Source organism: Cervus canadensis, chromosome 11 (assembly GCF_019320065.1).
Source record: "Cervus canadensis isolate Bull #8, Minnesota chromosome 11, ASM1932006v1, whole genome shotgun sequence".
Classification (NCBI taxonomy): Eukaryota; Metazoa; Chordata; class Mammalia; order Artiodactyla; family Cervidae; genus Cervus; species Cervus canadensis.
Window position 1 is genome coordinate 77194789 of NC_057396.1, and position 25734 is coordinate 77220522.

At 45.6% G+C, this 25734-nt stretch overlaps 1 protein-coding gene across 1 annotated transcript; it reads right to left on the minus strand.

Moving 5' to 3' along the window:
* Positions 1–129: 129 nt before the first annotated feature.
* On the minus strand, positions 130–17935 carry CBLIF (cobalamin binding intrinsic factor). Its single transcript, XM_043482619.1, has 9 exons — positions 17767–17935; positions 16698–16874; positions 15681–15794; positions 15126–15266; positions 12999–13180; positions 6853–7030; positions 5093–5294; positions 2822–2940; positions 130–361 (listed from the first exon to the last, which is right to left on the minus strand). Exons 1-9 carry the CDS (start codon positions 17843–17845, stop codon positions 300–302), a joined length of 1254 nt encoding a protein of 417 aa, XP_043338554.1. The 5' UTR covers positions 17846–17935; the 3' UTR covers positions 130–299.
* Positions 17936–25734: the final 7799 nt, after the last annotated feature.

The following is a 25734-nucleotide window of genomic DNA, read 5'->3' on the forward strand; positions in this document are numbered from 1 at the left end:
GAATGACCTTCCAATATATCAGCCAGGGGCCCCTTTTCCCTCACCCTCACCCTACATTTAAATGATGTCTGGCCATCATGGCCGTGAAAAATCAGACTTCTTTCATGGATCACAGACATTGAGACTCCGGCGATTTGCATCATTTATTTTACATTGTGGTTTCCATATTTTAACCAGTAATATGGTGGCATCGTAAATACCCACTTTTTTTTTTTTTTTTTGCATAGATTTCAAATGATGTGAAAAACAATTCCAGCCATCCTTTGGGGACATTTGATAGAAGCTCAGTCCCGCTTCTCTTAGTACTGAGTGAAGTTGGCTGTGATGTGCTCGCGGTTGAAGGGTCTGTAGTCAGCGACTCCTGGAAACAGGCAGAGAACCACCGGAAGTGACCGCGGTGCCCGCGGCCACGCCCGCCGCCCGCAGGATCCCCGGTTACATTGGCTGCCAGTGGGCCGCTGAGTCGCTTCAGCCCTGTCCAGCTCTTGGTGACCCCGTGGACTGTAGCCTGCCAGGCTCCTCTGTCATGGGGTTCTCCAGGCAAGAAGACTGGAGTGGGGTGCCATTTCCTTCTCCAGGGGACCTTCCCCACCCAGGGATGGAAACTGCGTCTCTTACGTCTCCTGCATTGGCAGGCGGGTTCTTTACCACTAGCGCCACCTGGGAAGCCCGTTAAATTTGTTAGGGGAACAAGATCTCCAGAGTTAACCAGTATGAAGGAAGCATGGAGTTGAGACTTCAAGGTCTTTTTTTTTCAGGCTCTCAGCTGCCATGTGGAGCAAATGTTTGGCCAAACCCCTTAGATTGTCCCAGACTCCTTCCCTCCTATATACAACTGGACTACTAGTATTTATGCTGAAGAATTATTTCCAGGATTAGAAATAATGACTGCCAGTGCCTAATACAGTACCTAACACATAATAAATGTGCAAGAAAGTTGTTACTATTAAAATGGCACATGTAAGCCAAATTTAGAGCATTCAAGTTGGGAATGCCTACATTTTGGAGGGTTTAAGAAGGGCAGTTGGTTGAGAATTTTTGTCTTTCTGGGCAGGGAACACAGACTATGACATAACTGATGATTAAGTTTGAAGTAGCCAGGCGTCAGAAAGCATGACAATTCCAGGCCCAAATCATTTTGGATCTCAGAGGACATTTTTTCCCCCCAGAGAAGAAAAGTAACTAGCAGACAGGAGAATAAACCTGATTTAAGTTTCCAGGGCAATTAATGAGATGAAAACTGTAAGAGAATTGATAACAAGAGTGATACGCATTTTTGAACAAATACCATGCAAAAGGCAGTGAACTTACTCGTTTCAAATGTGTTATTTCTAATCCTCACAATAACCTAAAGGGCATTTTTATTTCCAGTTGGTAGCTGTGGGCACCGTGGCTCAGAGAAGAGCCATTATCTGCTTAGCGTAGCTAGAAAATAAGAAAGGGCTTTAGGAACTGCCTGTTGGTCCCGTGGCGAGGACTCAGTGCTCTTACTGCCAGGGCCCAGGTTTGATCCCTGGTCGGGGAACTAAAATCCCACAAGCTGGGCCATGTGGCTAAACAAGAGGGGGGGTGTTTCAAACCAAGGCTTATGAGACTCTAAAATCTTTCTTTTATGCTTGGCTGCAATTCCACCAATTCTGACGGGCCAGATTTTGTTCAATTCATGACAGGTGCTAGGAAAGACATCTCTCTCGTTGTTATCTTGGATAACGAAGCATCTTGACAAAGCTCCAGTCCGACTCTGCTATGACTCTACTGACTTCACAACTGTGTGAAGGGATGGTCACATCTCTCTGTGAACATCTGGTTAACTTAACATCATCCTTAGACAAAGTAGACCAGTGCTCTTTAAGTCAGAGAATATTTTAGCGTTTGTGCAAACACTTTGGAGATAGTTAAGGTTTTTGCTGAGTCTGAGTTTCATTCTTCGAAATTTCTCCAAGCAAACATTCTTCTTTTTGGCAATTTTTAAAAACACTACTATGAAAGAAGGTGAAAAATGGACTTTGAGGGAAGCTGTGGACTTGATTCCTGCTCCATCACATACTATGTATATGCCTCGGGCAAGTCTCTTTTCTTTCTGAGACAGGTTTTTTTGTTGTTGTTGTTGTTTTTTCTGCTTAAAAGGACAGTCACTAATACCTACAGAGTTGATGTGAACAGGAAATAAAGTAACATCACGACATTGATAGCTGTTATTTTATCCCTCATTGATTTCCTCTGGCTGTGAGTTTGCTGTTCTCTTGTTTCACGCATATGTGTCTTTTAACCCTAAAGTGGCCATCTTCTTAGATCACACACTTTTTTGTTGTTGTTTTTTTTTGTTGGTTTTAAGTCTTTCTCACATCTGCTTTTTCTTTCTTTAGCTCTTATTACTTTAGGTCAATCCACTTTTCTTCACTGAATTTTTTTTTTCCACTAGCTCAGAGTGATGTTAGAATTCTTGATTTTTTTTTTTCTGAGCCACACAGCATATGGGATCTTAGTTCACCGATCAGAGATCAAACTCTTGTCCCCTGTAGTGGAAGCGTGGAGTCTTAACTGTTGGACCACCAGAGATGTCCCAGGATTCTTGATTTTTTTAAAAAACATTTTAAAATAATTACTCATTTGTTCTATTTATTTATCTATCTAACACCACTGTATATTTATGATATAAGTGCATATGTACATACAAAGCTGCTATATATACAACTATTGTATATACACATACTCTCACAATTATTTATTGATTAAATAAATGAATGAATTAAATTTGGAAATGAAAGAATTTAGACTTCAAACAGTGGAAAAAGTGCCTACATTCCTTTTCTTCACTCACCTTCTATTAAAGGTGTTTTGCCACTCAGGAATTGCCAGTATGTCTTGTCATTAACATTTCCAGCGATATTGTTAATTGAAGAGACCTGAAGTCCCCAGGATGTCATGGTTGTTTCAAATCTGTGAGAATAATATCATACATGATTAATGCCTCACTCCAAGTCAGGCAATAAAAAAAGATGAAGGGCCAGAGACCTTCTAAATGCTTCAAAGATCAGAAAAAGATGTCTAAAAGAGAAAGTGAAAATGACTAATGAACAAATCATTTACTTCACTTGGAATTAAATAAAAATACAAATGGGTTTTAAAAAAACTTATCAATAAGCAAATTAAAAAATGTTAATGTTCAACAATGGGCAAAAAAATTAGGTGAGTGATGGAATATAAAATGCATATTTTTCAGTAGTTTTCAGTGACATGGAAAAATGCTTATGCAATAATATTAAGTGAAAATGTGGGGTACACATTGGATGAGAAATATTTATCTATTTCATGTATATATGAATCACAACTATTTGTAATACGCATGGACAAAATACCTGTAAAATTATAAAAACTATCAACAGTGATTATGTTCTGGATAGACTATGGATGCTTTGTTTTCTTCTTTACGCTTTTCCTCCTCAAAATTTATCCTATGTATATTTACTACAGTTTAATTAGAAAAATAAAATTCAGGCAAAATTAAAGCTAAGATTGGAGAGGAAGTAAAGTATATTCAGAAGATTGTTGGCAAATTAAGTATTCTAGAAATGTGATCTTTATCCCAACCTGTTCTACAGAAGTTGGAGAAGCTCTGAGCTGGTCTGCAGACCCGTGTACTTATTCTAACCCTGAGCCCCTGCTCCCGCGTCACCCATTCGTCAATTCCTTGGCCTTTGTCAGTCTTTCTCCCGGACATCTCTCTGCAGAATTTGGATTATGTCATCTTTCCTTTGAAAGTAACTCATCTTTTTCTTTCCATGGCTTAGCATCTTCCCCTTCCCCCCTCTTACAGCTTAGCTTCTCCATATTTCCCTACTGTTCCCTCTTTTTGCAAACTACAAATATTCCCCAAAGCTTAATGTTCTCCTTTTTATTTCATTTTTTTCCCCAATTGGGCAGTGGGAAGAACATGGGCTTCGGAATCAGTTAAATGTGGCTTCAGATCTCAACTCTACTAGTGACATGTTATGTGATCTTTAGAACATTACTTAACTGTGTTGGATATAAGTGGTTCTGTCTGTAAAATGGGAATAATTATATCTGTCTCAGGTTTTAGTGGAAGCATTGTATCTGCCACCTACTACACAGTCCTTAACTTCCATCATCGTCTCTGTTGGATGAGGACCCAGTCTCTTTTGCTTACCCTGCCCTCTTTTTCTAGGACTTCTTTCAGACCTCCAAAAGCTTCCTGATGATTCCACTTCAAACTCAGACAATCAAACATGTCTAAAGGGATTGTTTTTCTCTGAAGGACACTCTTTCTTACTGACACTCCCATCAACAGTTTTGAAGCTTCTTTCTCTTGCCCCTCCACGTCCAGTCCCTCACAAGCCCTGAGGCATCTTCCTTGGCATGAGTGCGTTTCTCCTAGATAAAGTCCTCCTCACTTTGTGTAACAGCTCCGTTTCTGTAGTCACGCCCCTGCTTTCCTTCTTGTCATTCATTCTCCAACCCAGTTAACATTTTGCAACACTTATCTTACTCAAAAACTTGCAATGCTTCACCACAGCGTGAAGTCCCATTTCCTTAGCCTGGGATTTCAGGCTGTCTACAGTATCACCCAGTCTATCCCTTCAGGCACCGTTCATTTAGTTCAGGCCTGTATTCTGTTCTCTAGTCAAGCTGGTTTATTCATTGACCCTAAATTCCTTGCTCAGTTCTGTCTCAAATGTTTTGTCCTTCTTTAAGAGTTCAAGGAATTTATACCCAAACTTGTTATCTCTGGGGTGATAAAATCCCCTCCTCTGGGAATACCATCCTTTCATATCTTCCTGTATGAGGCCTATTCTTTGAGGCGATCAAAAGCATTCCTCGACCCTTCTAATCCACTCTGTGCTCTCTCTCTGAATTCCTGTTTTGAAAACTCCATTATCTATTAAATCACTTGAGTGATTTAATTTTCATGAGGGCCTTGCTTCATTACTAGATCGCAGGCACCTCAAGGGGCTATTCGATAAAGATCTGTTACTTTATCAGAAGGGAAAAAAGCAGGAACATGAAGGAAGGAGAGAGAATGGGGATTCAGACTGAACTTGGAAGGAGCGGCAAGAGTCACTGGAGCGCTCACTTGAACTTGGGGTTCCGGCGCTGTGCTTCCTCCAGGACGACGAGCAGCACGGATCCTTTCTTCACGCTCACACTGATGGTCACGTTGAAGAGCAGCTCCACGCCCCTCAGCTGGTTACTTATGGTGTAGACGACAGTGATGTTGGAGGCTGAGGTGGGAACAGGGCTGGGAAAGTCGGATTGAGTTGGTTTCACCTCTTGATCTGTGAAGAGCACAGAGGCCAAACTCGTTAAAGACTATGGAGTTAGCAGTCTAGGTGCAGCATCTCTGTCTTTGGCAGAGCATCCCAGAAACATTTCAAGAAATGACAATGATTCTGTGTGCTTTGTGGAATGTTCTGAGAAACTGGTGTGATCTATGAAGCTGTTTACCTTTCTAGAGAAATGGTCACAGCCAAAGAACCGACAGCTCCCTTAACAATGAACATTTCTTTTGTTAAAAGAATTTTTAAACTGAAGGGGAGATTGTGACCCCTAAGTCACGTATTGTACATGACACTCCCTGTTCACTTGGGGCTTTTTGTTAACCCGAAGAATCTAGAAGCAAAGGTAATACGTTTCAGACCATTTAACAAAATACCTGGGTAACTAGTGTGGAATCCTAGGAAGGACTCTACGGCTACCTTGCTCAAGTTGGGAAATCTTTGGTAAGCAGCCTAAGGAGTTAGGTGAGTGTAGCTGAGTTTGGTACAATTGGGACTGGATTGCTTAATTGTGGTGTCTGTAGATTCTGTACTGAGCCTGACAAGGAGCTTGCTAATCACTGCTTGTACCAGGAAGTCCATGCAATGTAAGAAGAATCACATTTTATGTTAGTATGTCATTAGAAGGAAATGTATAACATCTCTGTGCCAGGTTCTCAGCCCATCCCTGTGGTGCGCTGTAAGCATATTCTTGCATCTCTAAGTCTTGACTGTAGAGTCAACTTCGCTCTTCCCCTAAGCCTCCCAGGCAAACTCATGATTGGTCAGACTTTCTTTGCTTTTGCAGTGTGAGACGCTTCTATTTCTACTCAATACTTCTTTCTTTTTAAAGATTTTTTTTGATGTGGACCATTGTTTAAAGTCTTTGCTGAATTTGTGACAATTTTGCTTTCATTTTGTTTTCTGGGTTTTTGGCTGTGAGGTGTGAAGGACAGGGAAGTCCGGCATGCTGCAGTCCATAGCATCACACAGAGTCGGACATGACTGAGCGAGTGAACACATATGGGGTCTTAGTCCCTTAATCAGGGATCAACCCTTCCCCTCCTTCATTGCAAGATGGAATCATAACCACTGGAGTGCCAGGAGGTCCCTACTTAATATTTATTTCACTCTTCCAAATACTGTAGTTTTTGTCTACACTTTATCTCCTGGCTTTGTAACGAGCAGATATGACAAGATCCTGCGTCATGCTTGTTGCACTTGTCAAATGAATGAATGAAGTCATTAATTTGTTAGGACCATGGACCTCTCTCCACCGGCATCCCACAAAACACCTTACCTATAGTAGGTGCTCAAAAAACGTGTGCCGAATGAGGTGGACATGGGGCTGAATTCCAAGGGCAGGACAGCATGGCTGCGTGCTGGCACACAGCTCTGGGGGACCGGACGTCAGACGTGGCTCTGTCTGCCTGGAAGTCACGGGTATAAGAAGCCCTTATGCCACTTACGATTGGTCCACTTAGGTCCATCTGTCATTACATATACCACTGAGGTCCACCTGTCATTCCTGGCATAAGACGCCACCTTATAGGGAGAGAGAGATGTTCAGAGTCCTTACCAGGGCTGCAGGACACTTGGGGCACATCTAGGTAGGTCTTGCCTTTCAGTGAAGGGAGGATTTGGGCGATGGACATGGGGTTTTGGAATTTCCCCTCCTTGATCTCGTCCAGTATAGTATCCACCGTCTGCTGGCAATCCCACTCCTTGTTAGGTCTCTCAGGTGTCACGGAGAGAGCCTGGGGCCAGGGGGAAGAGACACACACACACAGATTAGGTATAGCCGAGAGTTGGCCTTTGTAAGTCCTGTGAGGGTTAGACTCCATCACTAACCTTTGTGATCAGCCAGAGGTTCCAGACAATGTCTGTCTCATTCACAGCTGTGTCCCCCCTGCTTAGTGCAGTGTCTGTCACATAGCAGCGCCTCAGTAAATATCTGAGCTACCCTTAGATGGAGCCTTCCCAGGTGACTCAGCGGTAAAAAAAAAAATCTGCTTGCCTATGCAGGAGGGGTAGGAGACGCAGGTTCAATTCCTGGGTAGCGAAGATCCCTGGGAGGAGGAAATGGCAACCCACTCCAGCATCCTTGCCTGGAGAATCCCATGGACAGAGGAGCCTGGCGGGCTGTAGTCCACGCGGTCGCATTGAGCCGGACACGACTTCGGGACTGAACAACACTTAGATCCAGGGAGCGCTATCCGGGCGGTTGCATTTGCTCACAGTTCTTAGATGGAGAAGGGCAAGGAGAGCTGGCAAAGCAAGCCTCTGGGGAGCTCTCGTCTAGGACAACCTGGCCGTCTCACAGAGGTAGACCTCTTCACTCTCTGCTCCGCATACCCTTCGGGGGACTGGCCACTCATTTGATCACACAGGAGCGCCAGCCAGAGGTTCCGTAGCCCGGGCCTAGGCTGCGACGCAGGGGCGGGGCTAATCGCCGCGTGCGTCCTCTTGGTGACGGTGATTGGCGGACGCACATGCCAATCAGAGTCCTTCCCTGACATACAGACCCCTGAGGGAGAAGCCTCTTCTCTTTCCCTTACGGGTTAGTAATCACTAAGGCGCTAGTGAAAGAGGAGAGTGAGAAAGCTGGCCTAAAACTCAGCGGTCAGAAAACTAAGATCATGGCATCCGGTCCCATCACTTCTTGGCAAATAGATGGGAAACAGTGGAAGCAGTGACAGACTTCACTTTTTTGGGCTCCAAAATCACTGCAGATGGTGACTGCAGCTATGAAATTAAAAGAGGCTTGCTCCCTGGAAGAAAAGTTATGACCAACCTAGACAGGCTATTGAAAAGCAGAGACATTACTTTGCCAACAAAAGTCCATCTAGTCAAAGCTATGGTTTTTCCAGTAGTCATATGTGGATGTGAAACTTGGACCATAAAGAAAGCTGAGCACTGAAGAATTGATGCTTTTGAGCTGTGGTGTTGGAGAAGACTCTTGAGAGTCCCTTGGACTGCAAGGAGATCCAACCAGTTCATCCTAAAGGAAATCAGTACTGGGTGTTCATTAGAAGGACTGATGCTGAAGCTGAAACTCCAATACTTTGGCCACTTTATGTGAAGAACTGACTCATTTGAAAAGACCCTGATGCTGGGAAAGATTGAAGGCGGGAAGAGAACTGGTTGACAGAGGATGAGATGGTTGGATGGCATCACTGACTCAATGGACACGAATTTCAGTAAGCTCTGAGAGTTGGTGATGGACAGGGAGGCCTGGCATGCTGCAGTCCATAGGGTCGCAAAGAGTTGGACATGACTGAGCGACTGAACTGAACTGAACTGAAGGCGCTAGTGACCATTTTTCTCAGACACTTTGAAGAAGCAGGAGAGAAGCAGAAAAATCATGACTGAGAGACGATGATAGACTGATCCCTGGTATTTTATTTGAGACCTTTATTCTGATTAATTCTGAAATCACCTGGAGTCTCTAGTTTATGTGAAATAGTAAATCTCAGTTTTTTTTTCTTAAGCAAAAACTGTTCGAGTTTCTGTTATCTGCATAATGAGTCTTTGATGAATATACCATGCAAGTCACTCTACTGAGTTTTCTATCTCATGGGTAAATTAGAAATCGTAGCTCCTGCCTTACCTTAGGGGTAGTCATTGGAGTTTCAGATGGGATACTGTGCAAAAGCATCTTTTTTAATTAAAAAAAATTTTTTTTGGCCAAGTCTCTTGGGATCTTAGTTCCCCAACCAGGGATGGGATCCGTGCCCCCTGCAGTGGAAACACAGAGTTTTAATGACACGCCTGTCGAGGAAGTCCCTGCGGCAGCATTTTTTAATGTATGATGTGGAAGCTGTCCTCCCATCTCCCTCTCTTTAGGGTTGTACTGATCACAGCCACCAGAGCATGTTAATGGATTGGAGTTGCTGACGACTGATTCATGTGATGCTTCGAATGATAAATGGGAGATGCGAGAGGGGAGCCAGATGCGGTTGTGAGCTGGAGGCAACAGTGTCAGCAAACAGGCAGTTCTGACAGGCACTGTTGACCTCCACAACCATGACAGTGGCTCTTCCCAGAGTCCGCTTTACTGGGCTCTTTGGTTAAAGGGTATCCATTAGGATTTCTCAGCAACCACGTTTTGTCCGCTAGCCACGTTCCTCTCCCAGATCCTGCTAAGTGATCTGTATCCCTTTGGGATAAAACATTACTAACAGCAACTCTCTAGAAAGGAGTGATGCATTAAGCAAAAAGGAAGGGGGCGGCAGAGGATGAGATGGTGAGACAGCATCACTGACTCAGTGGACATGAATTTGAACAAACCTGGGAAGATGGTGGAGGACAGAGGAGCCTGCTGGAGTGCACGGTGCTTCAGTCCATGGGCTTGCAGCGTCGGACACGACTCAGTGACAGAACAGCAACAACGATGCGTTCATTGTTAGAAGTCAATAGTAGCTTGGCAGGAGAAGTTTACCTCTCCAAGTTAAGTTCTTGCCAGAGGAAACTTGAAAGCATTGGCATGTTGATGGAAGAAAGAGCAGGGATTCAGGAACAGAGGGAAAGCCCCATGAGTGCCCCTGGGAAGCAATGTGAGTGGCCTAGGTCACTTGAAGGGCAATGATAGCAGGCAGAGGTAAGTGAAGGCTGCGGAGAAAGCTTAATTCACCTTATTCCCTTGGGAAAGACCTCAGTTATTAAAAGCCATGTTATGTCTGTGATTTTTTTTTTATACCTTTGCTATTATGGGGAAAATGAAATCCCAAGAAAGTCAATATTTGCCCAAGATGGTGGTCAATCTGGGATTCAAGCTCAAGTTGTTAGAGTCTTAGAAACTTTGATGCTGACGCTCCAATACTTTGGCCACCTGATGTGAAGAACTGACTCATTGGAAAAGACCCTGATGCTGGGAAAGACTGAAGGCAGGAGGAGAAGGGGATGACAGAGGATGAGATGGTTGGATGGCATCACTAATTCAAGTGGACATGAGTTTGAGCAAGCTCTGGGAGATGGTGATGGACAGGGAAGATTGGCATGCTGCAGTCCATGGTGTTGGACACGACTGAGAGATTGAACAGCAACAGAAACACTTGGCTTTTGACACCAGAATATTTTAGATTAGAAAAAGTGTATAGTAGATACCTGGTGATTTCAAACTTCAGATTGCCTGGGTAAGAAACCCTGGCATGCTGGAGTTAGGGAGAGGCTATGTAACTGACGAGAAATCCACCTGGCCTTTGATATTTGGATATGAATGAGGCCCTGCCTTTTTCCAAGCGAAACTTTTAATTCTCAGGTACAGCATATCACAGTGTACCTTGCAGAATTGACAAACTAAATTAACAAAAGCAAACACTTCTCTCTCTGGCGCTAAAGAGAGCAAGGTTATTTTAAGTGAGTCATGAAAAAAACACCATGAATTTCTTCCAGACTTCCTTTGTCCCACTACAAAGCTTTCTAGACCAGAGCCCTGGGAATGCTCCTGTGTGATTCAGCCAGTAAAATGGTGTTTTGTTCTCTGGCAAAATTCCACTGACTGAAACATAATATAGAAACTGATTTTATTTTCACTAGTTGGTTCCATGGCACATTGGGGATTTTGTATCCACTCTTATGTGTAACATGAACAGATTTCTAGTCTACTTATGGCCTTTGCTGATTTTTTAATCTTAATTTTAAAAATATTTTAAAAATTGAGATATAATTGACATGTAACATTATATTTGTTTCAGGTGTACTGTATGTTTTATGTTTGTATATACTGTCAAATGGTTGCAATATAGTCTAGCCATCCATTGCCACACATAGTTCCGCTGTGTTTATACTGTGATGAAAACTTAAGATTTGCTCTCTTAGTAACTTTTAAATATATCATATAGTATTATTAACTATAGTCACCATGCTATACATTGCATTGCTAATTTAATATACAGAATACCAAACCATTCTATACATCCTCCTGCACTAATCCAGAACTAAATTAGATTTAGGGTTGGCATCATAACACCATGATTCTGTTTCTTTATTTTTTATTGATGTATAGTTGATTTATGGGCTTTCCAGATGGCTCAGCTGGTAAAGAATCTGCCTGCAATGTGGGAGACCTGGGTTCGATCCCTGGGTTGGGAAGATCCCCTGGAGAAGGGAATGGTTACCCACTCTAGTATTCTGGCCTGGAGAATTTCATGGATTGTATAATATTATTTTAGTTTCAGGCATATAGGATAGTGCTTCAGTATTGTTGCAGGTTATACTCCATGATAGGTTATTACAAGATAATGGCTATAAAGCCCTGTGCTACATAGCATACCCTCGTTGTTGATCCGTTTTATACCTAGTAGTTTGTATCTGTTCACCCCATGCCCCTAGTTCGTCCTTCCACTTCTCACTCCCTTTTGGTAACCACAAGTTTGTTTTCTATATCTACGAGAATGTTTCTGTTTTGCATATACATTCATTGTATTATTTTTTAGATTCTACATGTAAGTGATATCATATAGCATTTGTCTTTTTCTGCCTGTTTTATTTCACTAAGCATAATATTATGATTCTCTAGTTCTTGGGCATTCCATGTTGGCAAGGTCATAATGTAGTTTTTCTATTACTCCTGTAGGGCTCAGAAGGTAGAGAGTCTGCCTGCAATTCGGGAGAACCGGATTCGATCCCTGGGTTGGGAAGATCCCCTGGAGAAGGAAATGGCTTCCTACTCCAGTATTCTGTCCTGGAAAATCCCATGGACCGAGGAGCCTGGCAGGCTACAGTCCACGGGGTCACAAAGAGTCGGACACGACTGAGCGACTTCACTTCACAGGGCATTTTGAGATGATTTGGCTGCAGATAACCCTTTAATTTCTGATTCTAGTTGGTTCTCTCTCTCCCTATTTTATTGGTGTGTTTTCCATAGGAGGCTGCTGCCCTAATCAACGGAGGGAGAGGTGTGTGTGTGTGTGGTTGTATTTGGAGCTATATCAAGCAGCATCTCACAGCATCTGAGCCTGAGACTCTACCCCAGGGGAACGCTGCACAGAGTCTAAACTGGATGGCCATACACATCTGGTGTTGCCGTGTAGTAGGGATCTTTGTGAGGTTGAAATGACATCGACAGAGTAAAACAGCTTGACAAAAATTAGTTGTCTAGGCAGCTTTGGCTTACTTTCATTAATCATTTTGAATATGATCCCACTTTTTTTTGGATCAAGATATAAGGCTGATAAAAGAACATTTGATTGGCAAGATGAAGTCAGAAAAGTCAATGTTATTTGAGGACTTACTCTAATAGCCTTATTTTTTTTTTAATAGACCAAACTGTCGTGCTAAGTCACTTCAATTGTGTCCAAGACTCTTTGCCACCCCATGGACTGTAGCCTGCCAGGCTCCTCTGTCCATGAGATTCTCCAGGCAAGAATACTGGAGTGGGTTGCCATGCCCTCCTCCAGGGGATCTTCCCAACCCAGGGATCGAACCTGGGTCTCCTATGTCTCCTGCATTAGCAGGTGGGTTCTTTACCACTAGGGCCACGTGGGAATTTTTATGAACAAACTGATCATTATTAATAGCAAACAAATACATTTCTTGGATTTATTATTTTTCCCCAAGGAAACAAAAAGTTCATGTTTATTTGTTTTTATACTTTACCGGTGAAGTTAGGGGAATTAAGGCTTACCTGCATTTTTTTTTTTTTTTTTTGCCAGGCTGTGCAGCATGTGGGGTCTATTTTCCCGACCAGGGATTGAACCTGCGTCTCCTGCAGCATGCGTTTACCTGCATGGCAAGGCCAGTGCTGTAGATGTCTCCGATGATGCCGTTGTCTCGGATCCTCGTGCTGATATCCTCCACGATCTTCTTTAGTGACTGAGCGAACAGGGCGCGGTACCCTTCCTCCGAACCTATGGGGATCCTGTTGTACATACAGGTCAGAGCCAAGGTCGCCACTGCTCCCGCGTCTGTGAATCAGAGCAGAGGGTAAGACCACCACCCCCTCCACAATAGGAACAACCCACGTTTTACTGTTGGATTGCTGCGTTCAATGGGGGCTTTCCTAGTGGCTCAGTTGGTAAAGAATCTGCAGTGCAGGAGACCCGGGCTTGGTCCCCAAGTCAGGAAGATCCCCTGGAGAAGGAAATGGCAACCCAGTCTGGCACTCTTGCTGGAGAATTCCACGGACAGAGGAGGGGGACAGGCTGTAGTCCATGGAATCGCAAAGTCGGACACGACTGTGGGGCTGACTTCACTTTTTCACTTTACTGTGTTCAGTAACCTCCCTGACCCTTCAGGACAGCCTGTGAGATAGGACCTCTGATGGTCTCCATTCCAAGGATGAGCATGAAGACTCAGAGAGGTTGGGGAACCCCCCAGGGGCCTCACAGCTAGTAAGGAGCAAAGGACCTGAGAGCCGCTCCGCACGACGCCAAGGCTCACGCCTGGAATGAAAGTTGACTGGTAGCATTTTCAACCCTGCTTCCCATGTCCCAGCATTTATCTTCCAAAAAGTCAGTGCTTGGTGGAGTCCCAGCCGTCGTCACTTCTCAGTGAAGCCTCCTCTGTCATCCCACCCAACAGGCGCGGTCTCTTTTCTGAACTCCTTCAGCATTCGTTGCTTGTACCTGTTTTTCCCTCTCGGCCCTCTCTCCTGTTGCTCTCGGATGAGGGGGGCTGGTGGGGCCTGCCTCCTCCAGGGTACCTGATACAGGGGTCCTTGGCAGTGAACTCTTGGATGAAGGGGAAGGGGGGGCCTGCCTCCTCCGGGGTACCCGGTTACAGGGGTCCTCATCCCTTTCCTTCTTACTACGTGTGAACTAAATGGGCAAACTCTGGTACAGTGAGACGGGAACAAACCAGAGACTCGCCAGATGGCATTTTCTTCCCTCACTAACCTTTTCCTCCCCACCCTAATCTCCACCCCAAAGTTGCATCATCTCACTAAGGATGACAGTGTTGGCCGAGAAGTCCCAATTTCCTGAACTGGCAGAGATGCCCCAGTCATGGGAAAGTCCCTGATGAGAAACAGAGGCCAGTCTGTGTCTGACCCACAGGGAAGATACTTGAGCAAACCTCGACCTGAGTGTTGGTCTAACAGAGGCTGGAATGAGAGAGGCCGCTGAAGCTGCCTATCATGCGTGAGGGGTGAAAACATGAGCTGATCCTATTGCTTAGACAGTGGTGGAGGAGAAAAGATGACCACAGATGAGGGACCTCACAGAGGGCATCGTGCCGAGAAGGGGTCATTATGTGTGACGGGGTGGCGGAGAGAGTCTCCGTTCATAGGCAGCCTTGCAGGATGCAGGAATAAGAAGGTTCCAGGGCACCCTTGAAGGAGAGCGCCATGGCTTTAAGGTTCAGAGAGGAGCTGTTTAATATAAAGAGAATGTTTGGACGTTGTAAGGAGAAGCCCTGAGAAGAACAGAGTGTGGACGCATCAGTTCAGTTCAGTTCAGTCTCTCAGTCGTGTCCGACTCTTTGCAACCCCATGAACCACAGCACGCCAGGCCTCCCTGTCCATCACCAACTCCTGGAGTTCAGTAGGGTTTAAAGGGGAGGCTCAGGGTGGGGCTGAGTCTAGACGTTGGTTTAATAATTTAACTGCTGTTTGGGAACGACTCCTGACTTGGATGACACACTTATTGGTTCCCATGGAGATTCTGTAACTGCCAGACACGTCGAGTTTTGCCCTGGTTTTCTGTTTTCCTTTCTCTGTTCGTGTGTGCCTTATGTTTCGTTTATCCCTCACACGCCCACCAAGTGTTTGCCCAGCATCTCTCACCTGCGGACATCTTCCTGGTCCTCCCCTCCTCCTCCGTGGAAAGCCCCCGCCCCACAGCACCCCCAGCTCTACCCTTGGAACACCTTGGTGTTCCAAGCTCAGGGCAGCGTTAAAAACTGGCCACTTACCCACGTCAAAGGGAGACGAGCTGGCCAGCAGGACCTTGGCGAAGCGGGCTGCTATGGGTAAGGCTGTCTCTGGGTTGTTCTGGCACAGAGCCAGGATGGCCAAACTGGGCCCATAGAAGGTGGAAGCATAGGAATCGAGGCCTTGAGAGGAGACAGGAGCCTGAGTAAGACTAACGTTCACCACAAGGAAGGTGTTTGTGAAAAAGGAAAAGCCAGACCTTTGAAATGGACATGGCTAGAAATCCTGTCCAAAAAGGAAGATACTGTATCGGCAAGAGATAACTTCCTGTGTCTCAGACCAAGAATGGCAGCTGGCAGGGGCGCGGAATAAAAGGGAGGCTGCTGTCTTCAGGTGAAGGCATGCAGTCACGTCCTCCCGGGAGGGCGGTCTTTCTAGTTCGTTGGACCGGAAGTGGAGACCTCACGTGGGGATTATCAGTGTCCCTGAGTGGAGGAACACCAGTCTCTTCCCTCCACGTCCGCCCTTCCGTCTTCTCTTTACAGAAATTCTCAGGAAGGGCCTCACTCCCCGCCCCCCTTCTGATGAGGTCTTACTGGAAGGTGTCCAGTCCTCCATTTGTGTCCGCAGAGTCGATATTTTGTCCCCAGGGTCTCGGCAGGAGGAGATGAGGGCCATGATGGTGAGGGCGAGCTGACCAGTGGTCAGACCTGTGGAGGAGAGAAAACCATTAAACAAAGGCATTCCCAGAGGAGAGAGCTCCAGCGGCCAGGCCTGTGGAGGAAACACTGGTAAACAAAGGCATTCCCAGAGGAGAGTGCTCCAGTGGTCAGGCTGAGCTCTCTGCTTCTTTCCAGATAATTTTCATTTTTTCAAAAATAATGTGATCAGATAGTTTTTTTGACCTTTCTTAAGGAAAGAGGTGGGGGAAAACACTGCAGGAATGTTCAACCTGGTGGCCTCTATGTGGTTTGACCACCTCATTCAGATTTCCTAGAAAGGCAGCAAGAATACCCCTGCAAATTCACATGGAAACATGTCTAGTTACAAGACACTTTTAACTCTACTTGTTTCTCTAACTTGGACCTCAAGGCAACTCCTGTGAGGTAGGCAGAACAGAGATTTTATTGCTTTTGTTATTACTGCTGTTCGTGTTTATTTTTTCAGTCATGCCATATGGAATATGGGGTCTTAGTTTCTCCCCCAACCAGGGATTGAACTTGCATCACCTTACATTGGAAGTGTGGAGTCTTAACCACTGGACCATCAAAGAAATCCTGCTACTAGTGTTATTGCTATTCGAATGACCAGCATTTTGTAAATGACAGAGGTGAGGTTGACAGGAATCTGTGACCACTTCAAGGGCACAGAGTTAATAAGTGGCAGAGTCAGACGTGGAAGCCTGCTCATTTATGTTTAATCTAGAGCTCTTTCTGCTTTACTGCCCTCCTATGTGAGTGCCCGGACTCGAGGTTCCGCCCTTCCAGGGATGCAGGGAAAGGTGTTTGGGTGATTCAAGCCCCATCACAGGTAGCGTTGGGGTGGAGGGACTTGGGGAGGGGGGTCTGGGAGTGGAGATTCAGGGAGCCCGCTAAGGGGCTCTGGTTTCTCACCGGCTGTGTCACTGGCCATGAGATCGAAAGTCAGGAGCTTCTGGGCTTCCAAGTTGTAGGCTCCAGCCAGGTTCATGGCAATCAGGATGCTGGGGTTTGGGAAGGTGGAGTTGATCACCGAGTCCTCCATGATCACTTGGATGCCATTGACCCAGGGCTGCTTTGCTGAGGGAACAGCTGCAAAGGGCAAAGCCATTTACTAAACCCCTCATCCTCACTGTCTCTTCTCAGAAATGTTTTCTGCATCACTTAGGAGAAAGCATCTCTTAGTATCCTTGGGGATGCCCCCATTAGGGGTGATTATTAAAGAGAAATGGAGAAAACGCTGAGGTTTCCTTTTGAGGCCAGTCAGTCCCCACATGCATGGTCAGTCGCTTCAGTCATGTCTGACTCTTATGACCCCATGGCCTGTAGCCCGCCAGGCTCCTCTGTCCATGGGATTGTCCAGGCAAGAATACTGGAGTGGGCTGCCATGTCCTCCTCCAGGAGATCTTCCCAACCCAGGAATCGAACCTGTGTTTCCTGCATTGCAGGCAGATTCTGAGCCCCTGGGAAACCCCAGTTAGTCCCTACATCTTTCCAAAGAACTGTGATCTTTAAGAAAGTGATTTTTTACTTAGCAGCATCAAATGCTATGGCTCACAGACATTTCATCTATTTCTAGCATGTTCCCAGAAATCACTGATTTCCTTGCATCCCTCTTTTTCTCACTTTTACATGAGATATAAGAAGGATCTGGGCTCTGACCTATCCTCAGCAGGTACCCAACATTCTCACTGCTAGTGGCACATGGTCAGAATAGTCACTGAGGGTCTCCCCCCGAATCATCAACCATCATTCCTGCAACAGTATTTCAATTTCTCTTAATGTAAAATGCAGAGACTTGCCTCTCAAAGAACTCATGCCATTAAGTCAGGAGAGATGAACCATACACACACACCCTGTAGTGGAACTCCTGTCACGATTGCTACTTTCAGGCACTCTCTCATTAGATGTCAGTGTCTGAGGTTTCTGCCTGTCCCCAGGGTAACCGCTTCCTTGACCTCCTTGGAAAAAATGCCCTACTCACAGCATGAGCTTTGGGTCTGGGTGCTGGTCCTTGTCACAGCCCAGAGAAGGGTCAGGAGCTGGAGGGCAGCCCGGGCCATCCCACTGTCTCCTGGTGTGTCCACGTCTCCTGTTCCCAAGCCCAGTGTAGGCAGGTTTCGCGTTTCTCTACTTCCCCTTATGTATGCTGCTCTTTGTAAAGCAGTCTGCCTGCCTCCCCATCCCAGCCACTCCCAACCGCTGATGCTGATTTCCATTTGCTTACGTAAGCTTAGCTACTCCAGACCTTCCAGGGTGTCTGAAGGTCATGTCTAGGCAGCACGGTCATAGGAGTCACTCGGGACTTAGTATGCGATGAAGGCCAAGTGTCCTTTACTAAAGTCCCGGGAGGCTGGCTAATGGGTGACTCTTTAGGGGACTTTCTCCTAAGCCTTTTCATGCCCAGAAACCTCTTGGCTATTTATGGGCAACCACTTCATTGAAGTTGGGGTGATTCCTAAGGCCCCACCTCACTTACAGTTCATGGGGTTCTCGTGGCAAGAACACTGGAGTGGTTTGCCATTCCCTCCTCCAGTGGACCGCATTCTGTCAGAACTCTCCTCTGTGACCCGTCCGTCTTGGGTGGCCCTGCACGGCATGGCTTCATTGAGTTATGCAAGCCCCTTCGTCACAAGGAGGCAGTAATCCATGAAGGGGAAACATGGGCAAGCCCCGGGAGATGGTGATGGAATCTGTGAAGGGGAAACATGGGCAAGCCCTGGGAGATGGTGATGGACAGGGAGGCCTGGTGTGCTGCAGTCCATGGGGTTGCAAAGAGTCAGACATGACTTGGTGATGAACAGCAACCCCTCACTTACGGTCTGAGGCACTTGTTTCACGAGAAGTCCTCTGAGGCTCTCAGGTGAGCGTCGGGGGTGAGGGCTGGCTTTATGCAACGAACTAAGTCATCATGACTTGGGTTCCCCAGTTCCCCAGAATTTTTTATTTTTAAATTTCTCTTTCTTATCTGAGGAAGAAAGCAGTTTCAAACACCCAGGGCTTTCAGGTATTGTCTTTTAAAGTAAGTAATTGGAAAACATGGGATCAATGAACTATATTAAGTAATATGTGTATATTAATTTTTTTAGGATTGTGGCTGTATAATAAAGCAAACCAAGCCTCCTTATCATGGAGAACTGAAAATAATGAGATTATGAAGGAGGGAACTACTTTTTTTCTTTTCTAACAACCTAGACAGCATATTAAAAAGCAGACACGTTACTTTGTCAACAAAGGTCCGTCTAGTCAAGGCTATGATTTTTCCAGTAGTCATGTATGGATGTGAGAGCTGGACTATCAAGAAAGCTGAGCGCCGAAGAATTGATGCTTTTGAACTGTGGTGTTGGAGAAGACTCTTGAGAGTCCCTTGGACTGCAAGGAGATCCAACCAGTCCATCCTAAAGGAGATCAGTCCTGAATATTAATTGGAAGGACTGATGCTGAAGCTGAAACTCTAATACTTTGGGCCACCTGATGCGAAGAACTGACTCATTGGAAAAGACCCTGATGCTGGGAGGGATTAAGGGCAGGAGGAGAAGGGGACGACAAAGGATGAGATGGCTGGATGGCATCACCGACTCGATGGACATGAGTTTGAGTAAACTCTGGGAGTTGGTGATGGACAGGGAGGCCTGATGTGCTGCGATTCATGGGGTCACAAAGAGTCAGACACGACTGAGCGACTGAACTGAACTGAACGACCTATCTTAAGTAGCTTCTTTTAGGAGGCCATTCTCCAGTGACTCCCAACTTAAACTAAGATTCAAAGTCCTTCAAACAACCTCCGGCCCTGTGAGATCTGCCCTCTGGCTTCCTTCTGGACCTCACCTCCATCCACTCTCTCCCTCGCCCTTGCAGCTTCTGCAGCACCTCTTGTTCCTCGAACCCGTCGGTCACCTTAGGTCTTGCTGCACCCCGTGCCCGGCACATCGTTACTCCAAGTACTGGCACGATGGCTCCCTCACTTCTTTCACTACTCTGCTCAGGGGTCAGGTTTTTAATTTTATTTATGTTTTTACTTTTGATGATGCTGGATCTTCGTTGCCGTGTGCGTCAGGTGGGGGCTGCTCGCTGATGGTGGGGTGTGGACCGCTCGCTGTGGAGGCCTCTCCTGCCGTGGAGGACGGGCTCTGGGGCACGTGGCCCAGTCGCTGGGGCTCGCGGGCTCCAGGGCGCAGGCTCAGTGGTTGTGGCACGCGGGCTTAGTTGCTCTGCAGCGCGTGGGACCTTCCCGGATCAGGAACTGAACCCGTGTCCCCTGCGTTGGCAGGCGAATTCTACACCACAGAGCCACCAGGGAAGCCCAAAGGCCAGCTTCTATTTATTTTCCTGTTCCCGTTTCATTTTTATTCTTTTAATTTTAAACTTTTAATTGGAGTGTAGTTGCTTCACAAGGCGTCCATTCCTGCTGCCGGGCACAGCGAATCAGCCACGTGTGTGCGCACACCCCGTCCTGGGTCTCCTCCCGGAGGTCACCACGGAGCTCGGAGTGGAGTTCCCTGTCAGAGGTCGGCTCTCAGAGACGCCTTCCCCGACGCCTGTGTGCGGGACGGCCTCCGCCCGACACCCGCCGCCCGCGTCTGCTGCGGTCCTCACCCTCCGTCGCACTGCGCGCATCGTGTCCCGTCCGCCTCCTTCCCACGAGGGTGTCGGCTCCACAGTGCCGGGACGTCCTCTGTTTTGTCCACGGCTTTGTCCCAGGTACGTGAGACCCTGCCTCGCTCCTAGTCTGCATCAAAGGAATACTTAAACGTTTTTTATTTTACCTTTTCATTGAAATATAGTTGATTTGCAATGTTGTGTAAGTTTCTGGTGTACGGCAGAGCGAGTCAGTTATACATAGGTATATTCTTTTCCGTTATGATTTGTTACAGGATCTTGAATATAGTTCCCTGGGCTATACAGTAGGACCTTTATCTATTTTGTCTATAGCAGTGTGTATCTGCTAATCCCAAACTCCTAAGTTATCCCTCCCCTACCCCTCTTCCCCTGTGGTAACAGTACATTTGTTTCCTAAATTGGTGTATCTGTTAATGTTTTGTAAATAAGTTTGTTTGTATCACAGTTTAGATTCCACATATAAATGATGTCATAAGAAATGATGTCTTTGTCTGACTTGGTGTGATCATCTCTACATCTCTCCATGTTGCTACAAACAGCATTATCAAATGAATACTTTTTGAATGAGTGAATTAATGAACAAATATATAGCATAGGCGAGAAAGCATTTTTTTTCTTTCTTGGAGAATGTCGGTGGTGGTGTGGGTGAGAACACAGGATACATATTAGGGTGTGATACACGTCTACCATCATCTGTTTCCGCCTCCTGGCGTTCATGCCCTTATACAATCAGTCCTCTTGAGATGGTTGGATGGCATCACCAACTCAATGGACATGAGTTTGGGTGGACTCCGGAGGCTGGTGATGGACAGGGAGGCCTGGCGTGCTGCAGTCTATGGGTCACAGAGAGCCGGACACAACTGAGCGACTGAACTGAACTTCTTTAGCTTATGAGTTGACCTTGCTTCTAATAATCATGATCCAGGAAAAGCAATGGAATGAGGTGGCAGAAGAGCAGCTCCGTCTGGCTGGCAGTCCCTGGCTCTTCTTGCTTCTTGCTCTGATGAAGCAGCTGCTGTGTTGTGAGTTTCCTTATGGAAGAGCCTGTGTGGGGAAGAGCTGAGAGCGTCTTCCAGCCCACAGCCAGGCAGGGAGGAATCCCGCCACAGTCACGTGAAGGAGCTTGAAAGCAGCTCCTTCCCCAGTTGAGTTTTGAGATGAAGGCAGCCCTAGCCAACATCTTTTTTTTTTTTAATTTATTTTTTAAAGTTGATTTGTTGTATTTTCATTTTTATTCAGTTTGAGTTTTTTTTTTTTTTTCTTCTGCTGCACAGCTTGCTAAATGCCAATTCCCTAATCAGGGACCAAAACCATGGCCCCTGCAGTGGAAGCTCGGAGATCCAGCCACTGGGCCTCAAGGGAAGTCTCTCCAGCTGACATCTTGATTGCAGGTTCATGAAAGACTGGAGCCAGAGGACCCAGGCAACCTGTCCCTCCATTCCTCACCCAGAGAAACTGTGAGATGACGTGTTGTTGTTTTAAGCCACTAAGTTTTAGGGCGACTTGTTACACAGCAATATGTGACTAATACACAGTATTTGGTGGGCGGTGATGAAAGTGAAAGGGGAGAGTGAAAAAGTTGGCTTAAAGCTCAACATTCGGAAAACTAAGATCATGGCATCCAGTCCCATCACTTCTTGGCAAATAGATGAGGAAACAGTGGCTGACTGTATTTTTCTGGACTCCAAAATCACTGCAGATGGTGATTGCAGCCATGAAATTAAAAGACACTCCTTGGAAGGAAAGTTATGACCAACCTAGACAGCATATTAAAAAAGCAGAGACACTACTTTGCCAACAAGGTCCATCTAGTCAAGGCTATGGTTTTTCCAGTGGTCATGTATGGATGTGAGAGTTGGACTATAAAGAAAGCTGAGCACTGAAGAATTGATGTTTTTGAACTATGGTGTTGGATAAGACTCTTGAGAGTCCCTTGGACTGCAAGGAGATCCAACCAGTCCATCCTAAAGGAGATCAGTCCTGGGTGTTCATTGGAAGGACTGAAGTTGAAGTTGAAACTCCAATATTTTGGCCACCTGATGCGAAGAGCTGACTCATTTGAAAAGACCCTGAGGTTGGGAAAGGTTGAAGGTAGGAGGAGAAGGGGACGACAGAGGATGAGATGGTTGGATGGCATCACCGACTCAATGGACATGAGTTTGTGTAAACTCTGGGAGTTGGTGATGGACAGGGAGGCCTGGCATGCTTCAGATCATGGGGTCGCAAGGAGTGAGACACAACTGAGCGAATGAACTGAACTGAAGCAGTTTTGGTCTGCATTTCTGGAGAGCCTTGTCCACCGTGTGAAGGAGTAGAATGATCCTCACACCTTTAAGATGTGCCCGTCCTAATCCCTGGAATCTGTGAATGGATTAGGTTATCTGAGACAGGCTGGGACCTGGGACCCTTTGCTGCAGTGTTTCAACCTGGACAAAGTCTCCTCAAGCCACAAAATAGAAAGAAATGATAAAGGACTGAAAATAACTGTATGCATGCGCAATGGGGACAAATTCTGGACAAGAGATACATAAAGATCAAAAAAGCTCAGCTCGCACTTCTGAAGAGCTGGGAGCAAAAGCAGGGTACTATGTAGGCCCCTCTGTGCACAAAGCCACAAAGAGGTGGGCAAATCACCTACGCTACCCCTCCTGCCTGACCCGTGGACACACACCACTACCTTCACCCTCATGTAAGGAATCAGCTCGCCTCTGCTGGGGGAACGAGCTAGCAGGGAACTCTGTTATTTGTTCTTGCTGCCCTCTGCTGTTGCAGGGGTCCCAATAAAGCCTTGTCTGAAAATCTTTTCTGGCCTCTGATCAACTTCTTTTGATTAAAGAGACCAAGAATCCTGGTTAGTAATTATTTATATTTTCTTTGTATTTTTTGCTTGAGCTTCCTTATTTTTATTGTGGACTATCTTGATGAGCCCAGTGTCATCACAGGGGTCCTTGTAAGCGGAAGAGGGAGGCGGGAGAGTTAGAGTCGGAGGAGATGTGGTGAAGGATGCGGAGGTCAGCATGATTTGACTGCTGACTTTGAAGATGGTGGGGCTGAGAGCCTAGGAATGCAGGATTCCTGCAGGAGCTGGAACACGAGAGAAAGTGATTCTTCCCTAGAAGCTCTAGAAGAAGACAGCCCTTTTTGGACACTTCTGATTTCAGCTCAGAGAGTCCCAGTTCAGACTTCTGACCTCCGGAAGTGTGAGAATAATACTGTTTTAAGCCAGTACAGTTGTGGGAATTTGTCACGGCAGCAGTAAGAATTTCATACAGGGTTGGGAACCAGCATGATGCTGACCTTGAGCTCCAGAGCCTGCGGTAACCAGCCTGAGATAAGCCATGCACCCTTGATGTATCTTCTGTTTGAACATCCACTTTCTTGTACATTACCTCTTACAGCCATGGTTGCTTCATGTTGACACAGTTGTTTCCATTAGCAAACAACTTCCAGAACAGGAACCACAGAGCCGATAGTTTCTTAAGGAGTATGTTTTCACAGTCTTTGGCTAACTCTTGACTGGACTTCTTTCTTTGTTTTTTCCTGTGCCTCATTTTTTGGTATCAAAGTACCCAGAGTCTCTCTGGATATCTGAAAGGTTTATTTGTGTTAATTAATTCTTTGCAGGCATAAGTTTCTGCCTTCAGACTCAATCTATGTTCTGATATAATCCCAAACTATAAGAGTTTCTCAGAATGCAAGTGTGGCCAGAACTAGGTTTCACTTACCAATATTAGTGAAATGCTAAAGGAATGTTACTCCATTGACCTTCTTGTCTGTTTCTGAGATTGAGGCCATTTCTATCAGACAGCAGTGTTACTACCTTCTACTTAGAGACCACTGACTGGGAGAAACTCATCTTTCTCTGCCAGAAATGGAGGCTAGTTGTGCTAAAGGGAAGTGTTGGAAAGCATTGTGCATAAAGTGAGGTTTGATGCTTTACCCACTCAGAATTAAAAGGGAATTGCAAAGAAAATGACTTTCATGCTATGAGGGCATGGTGTTTGATTCCATGTTGATATACTGAGGAGATTAATTTCTTACACCACTTTTGGGGAAATCAGTCTAATGAAATTGGGTAACAGGCAAATTTGGCCATGGAGTATGGAAGGAAGCAGGTCAAAGTCTAACAGTTCTGCCAAGAGAATGCACTGGTCATAGCAAACACCTTCTTCCAACAACCCAAGAGAAGACTCTACACGTGGACATCACCAGATGGTCAACACCAAAATCAGATTGATTATATTCTTGGCAGCCAAAGATGGAGAAGCTCTATACAGTCAGCAAAAACAAGACCGGGATCTGACTGTGGCTCAGATCATGAATTCCTTATTGCCAAATTCAGACATGAATTGAAGAAAGTAGGGGAAACCACCAGACCATTCAGGTATGACCTAAATCAAATCCCTTACAATTATAGAGTGTAAGTGACAAATAGGTTCAAGGGATTACATCTGATAGACAGAGTGCCTGAAGAACTATCGATGGAGATTTGTGACATAGTACAGGAGGCAGCGATCCCCAAGAAAAAGAAATGCAAAAAGGCAAAAAGGTTGTCTGAGGAGGCCTTACAAATAGCTGAGGAAGGAAGAGAAGCAAAAGGCAAAGGAGAAAAGGAAAGATATACCCATTTGAATGCAGAGTTCCAAAGACTAGCAAGGGGAGATAAGAAAGTCTTCCTCAGTGATCAATGCAAAGAAATAGAGGAAAACAATAGAATGGGAAAGACTAGAGATCTCTTCAAGAAAACAAGGGAACATTTCATGCAAAGATGGGCTCAATAAAGGACAGAAATGATATGGACCTAACCAAAGCAGAAGATATTAAGGAGAGGTGGCAAGAATACACAGAAGAACTGTACAAAAAAGATCTTCATGACCCAGATAATCATGACGGTGTGATCACTCACTTAGAGCCAGACGTCCTGGAATGTGAAGTCAAGTGGGCCTTAGGAAGCATCACTATGAACAAAGCTAGTGGAGGTGATGGAATTCCAGTTGAGCTATTTCAAATCCTGAAAGATGATGTTGTGAAAGTGCTGCATGCAATATGCCAGCAAATTTGGAAATCTCAGCAGTGGCCACAGGACTGGAAAATGTCAGTTTTCATTCCAATCTCAAAGAAAGTCAGTCCCAAAGAATGTTCAAACTACCGCACAATTGCATTCATCTCATACGCTAACAAAGTAATGCTCAAAATTCTCAAAGCCAGGCTTCAACCATACATGAACTGTGAACTCCCAGATATTCAAGTTGGATTTAGAAAAGGCAGAGAAACCAGAGATCAAATTGCCAATATCCACTGAATCTTTGAAACAGCAAGAGTTCCAGAAAAA

Coding starts and splice junctions, on each gene's coding strand:
- CBLIF (XM_043482619.1), bottom strand. CDS start 17,845: ATGGCCCGGGCTGCCCTCCAGCTCCTGACCCTTCTCTGGGCTGTGACA. Junction 13,181..15,125: donor CTCGTCTCCCTTTGACGTGG/GTAAGTGGCCAG, acceptor TCTGATTCACAG/ACGCGGGAGCAGTGGCGACC. Junction 7,031..12,998: donor GCACTGGCCTTGCCATGCAG/GTAAACGCATGC, acceptor CCCTGGCCCCAG/GCTCTCTCCGTGACACCTGA.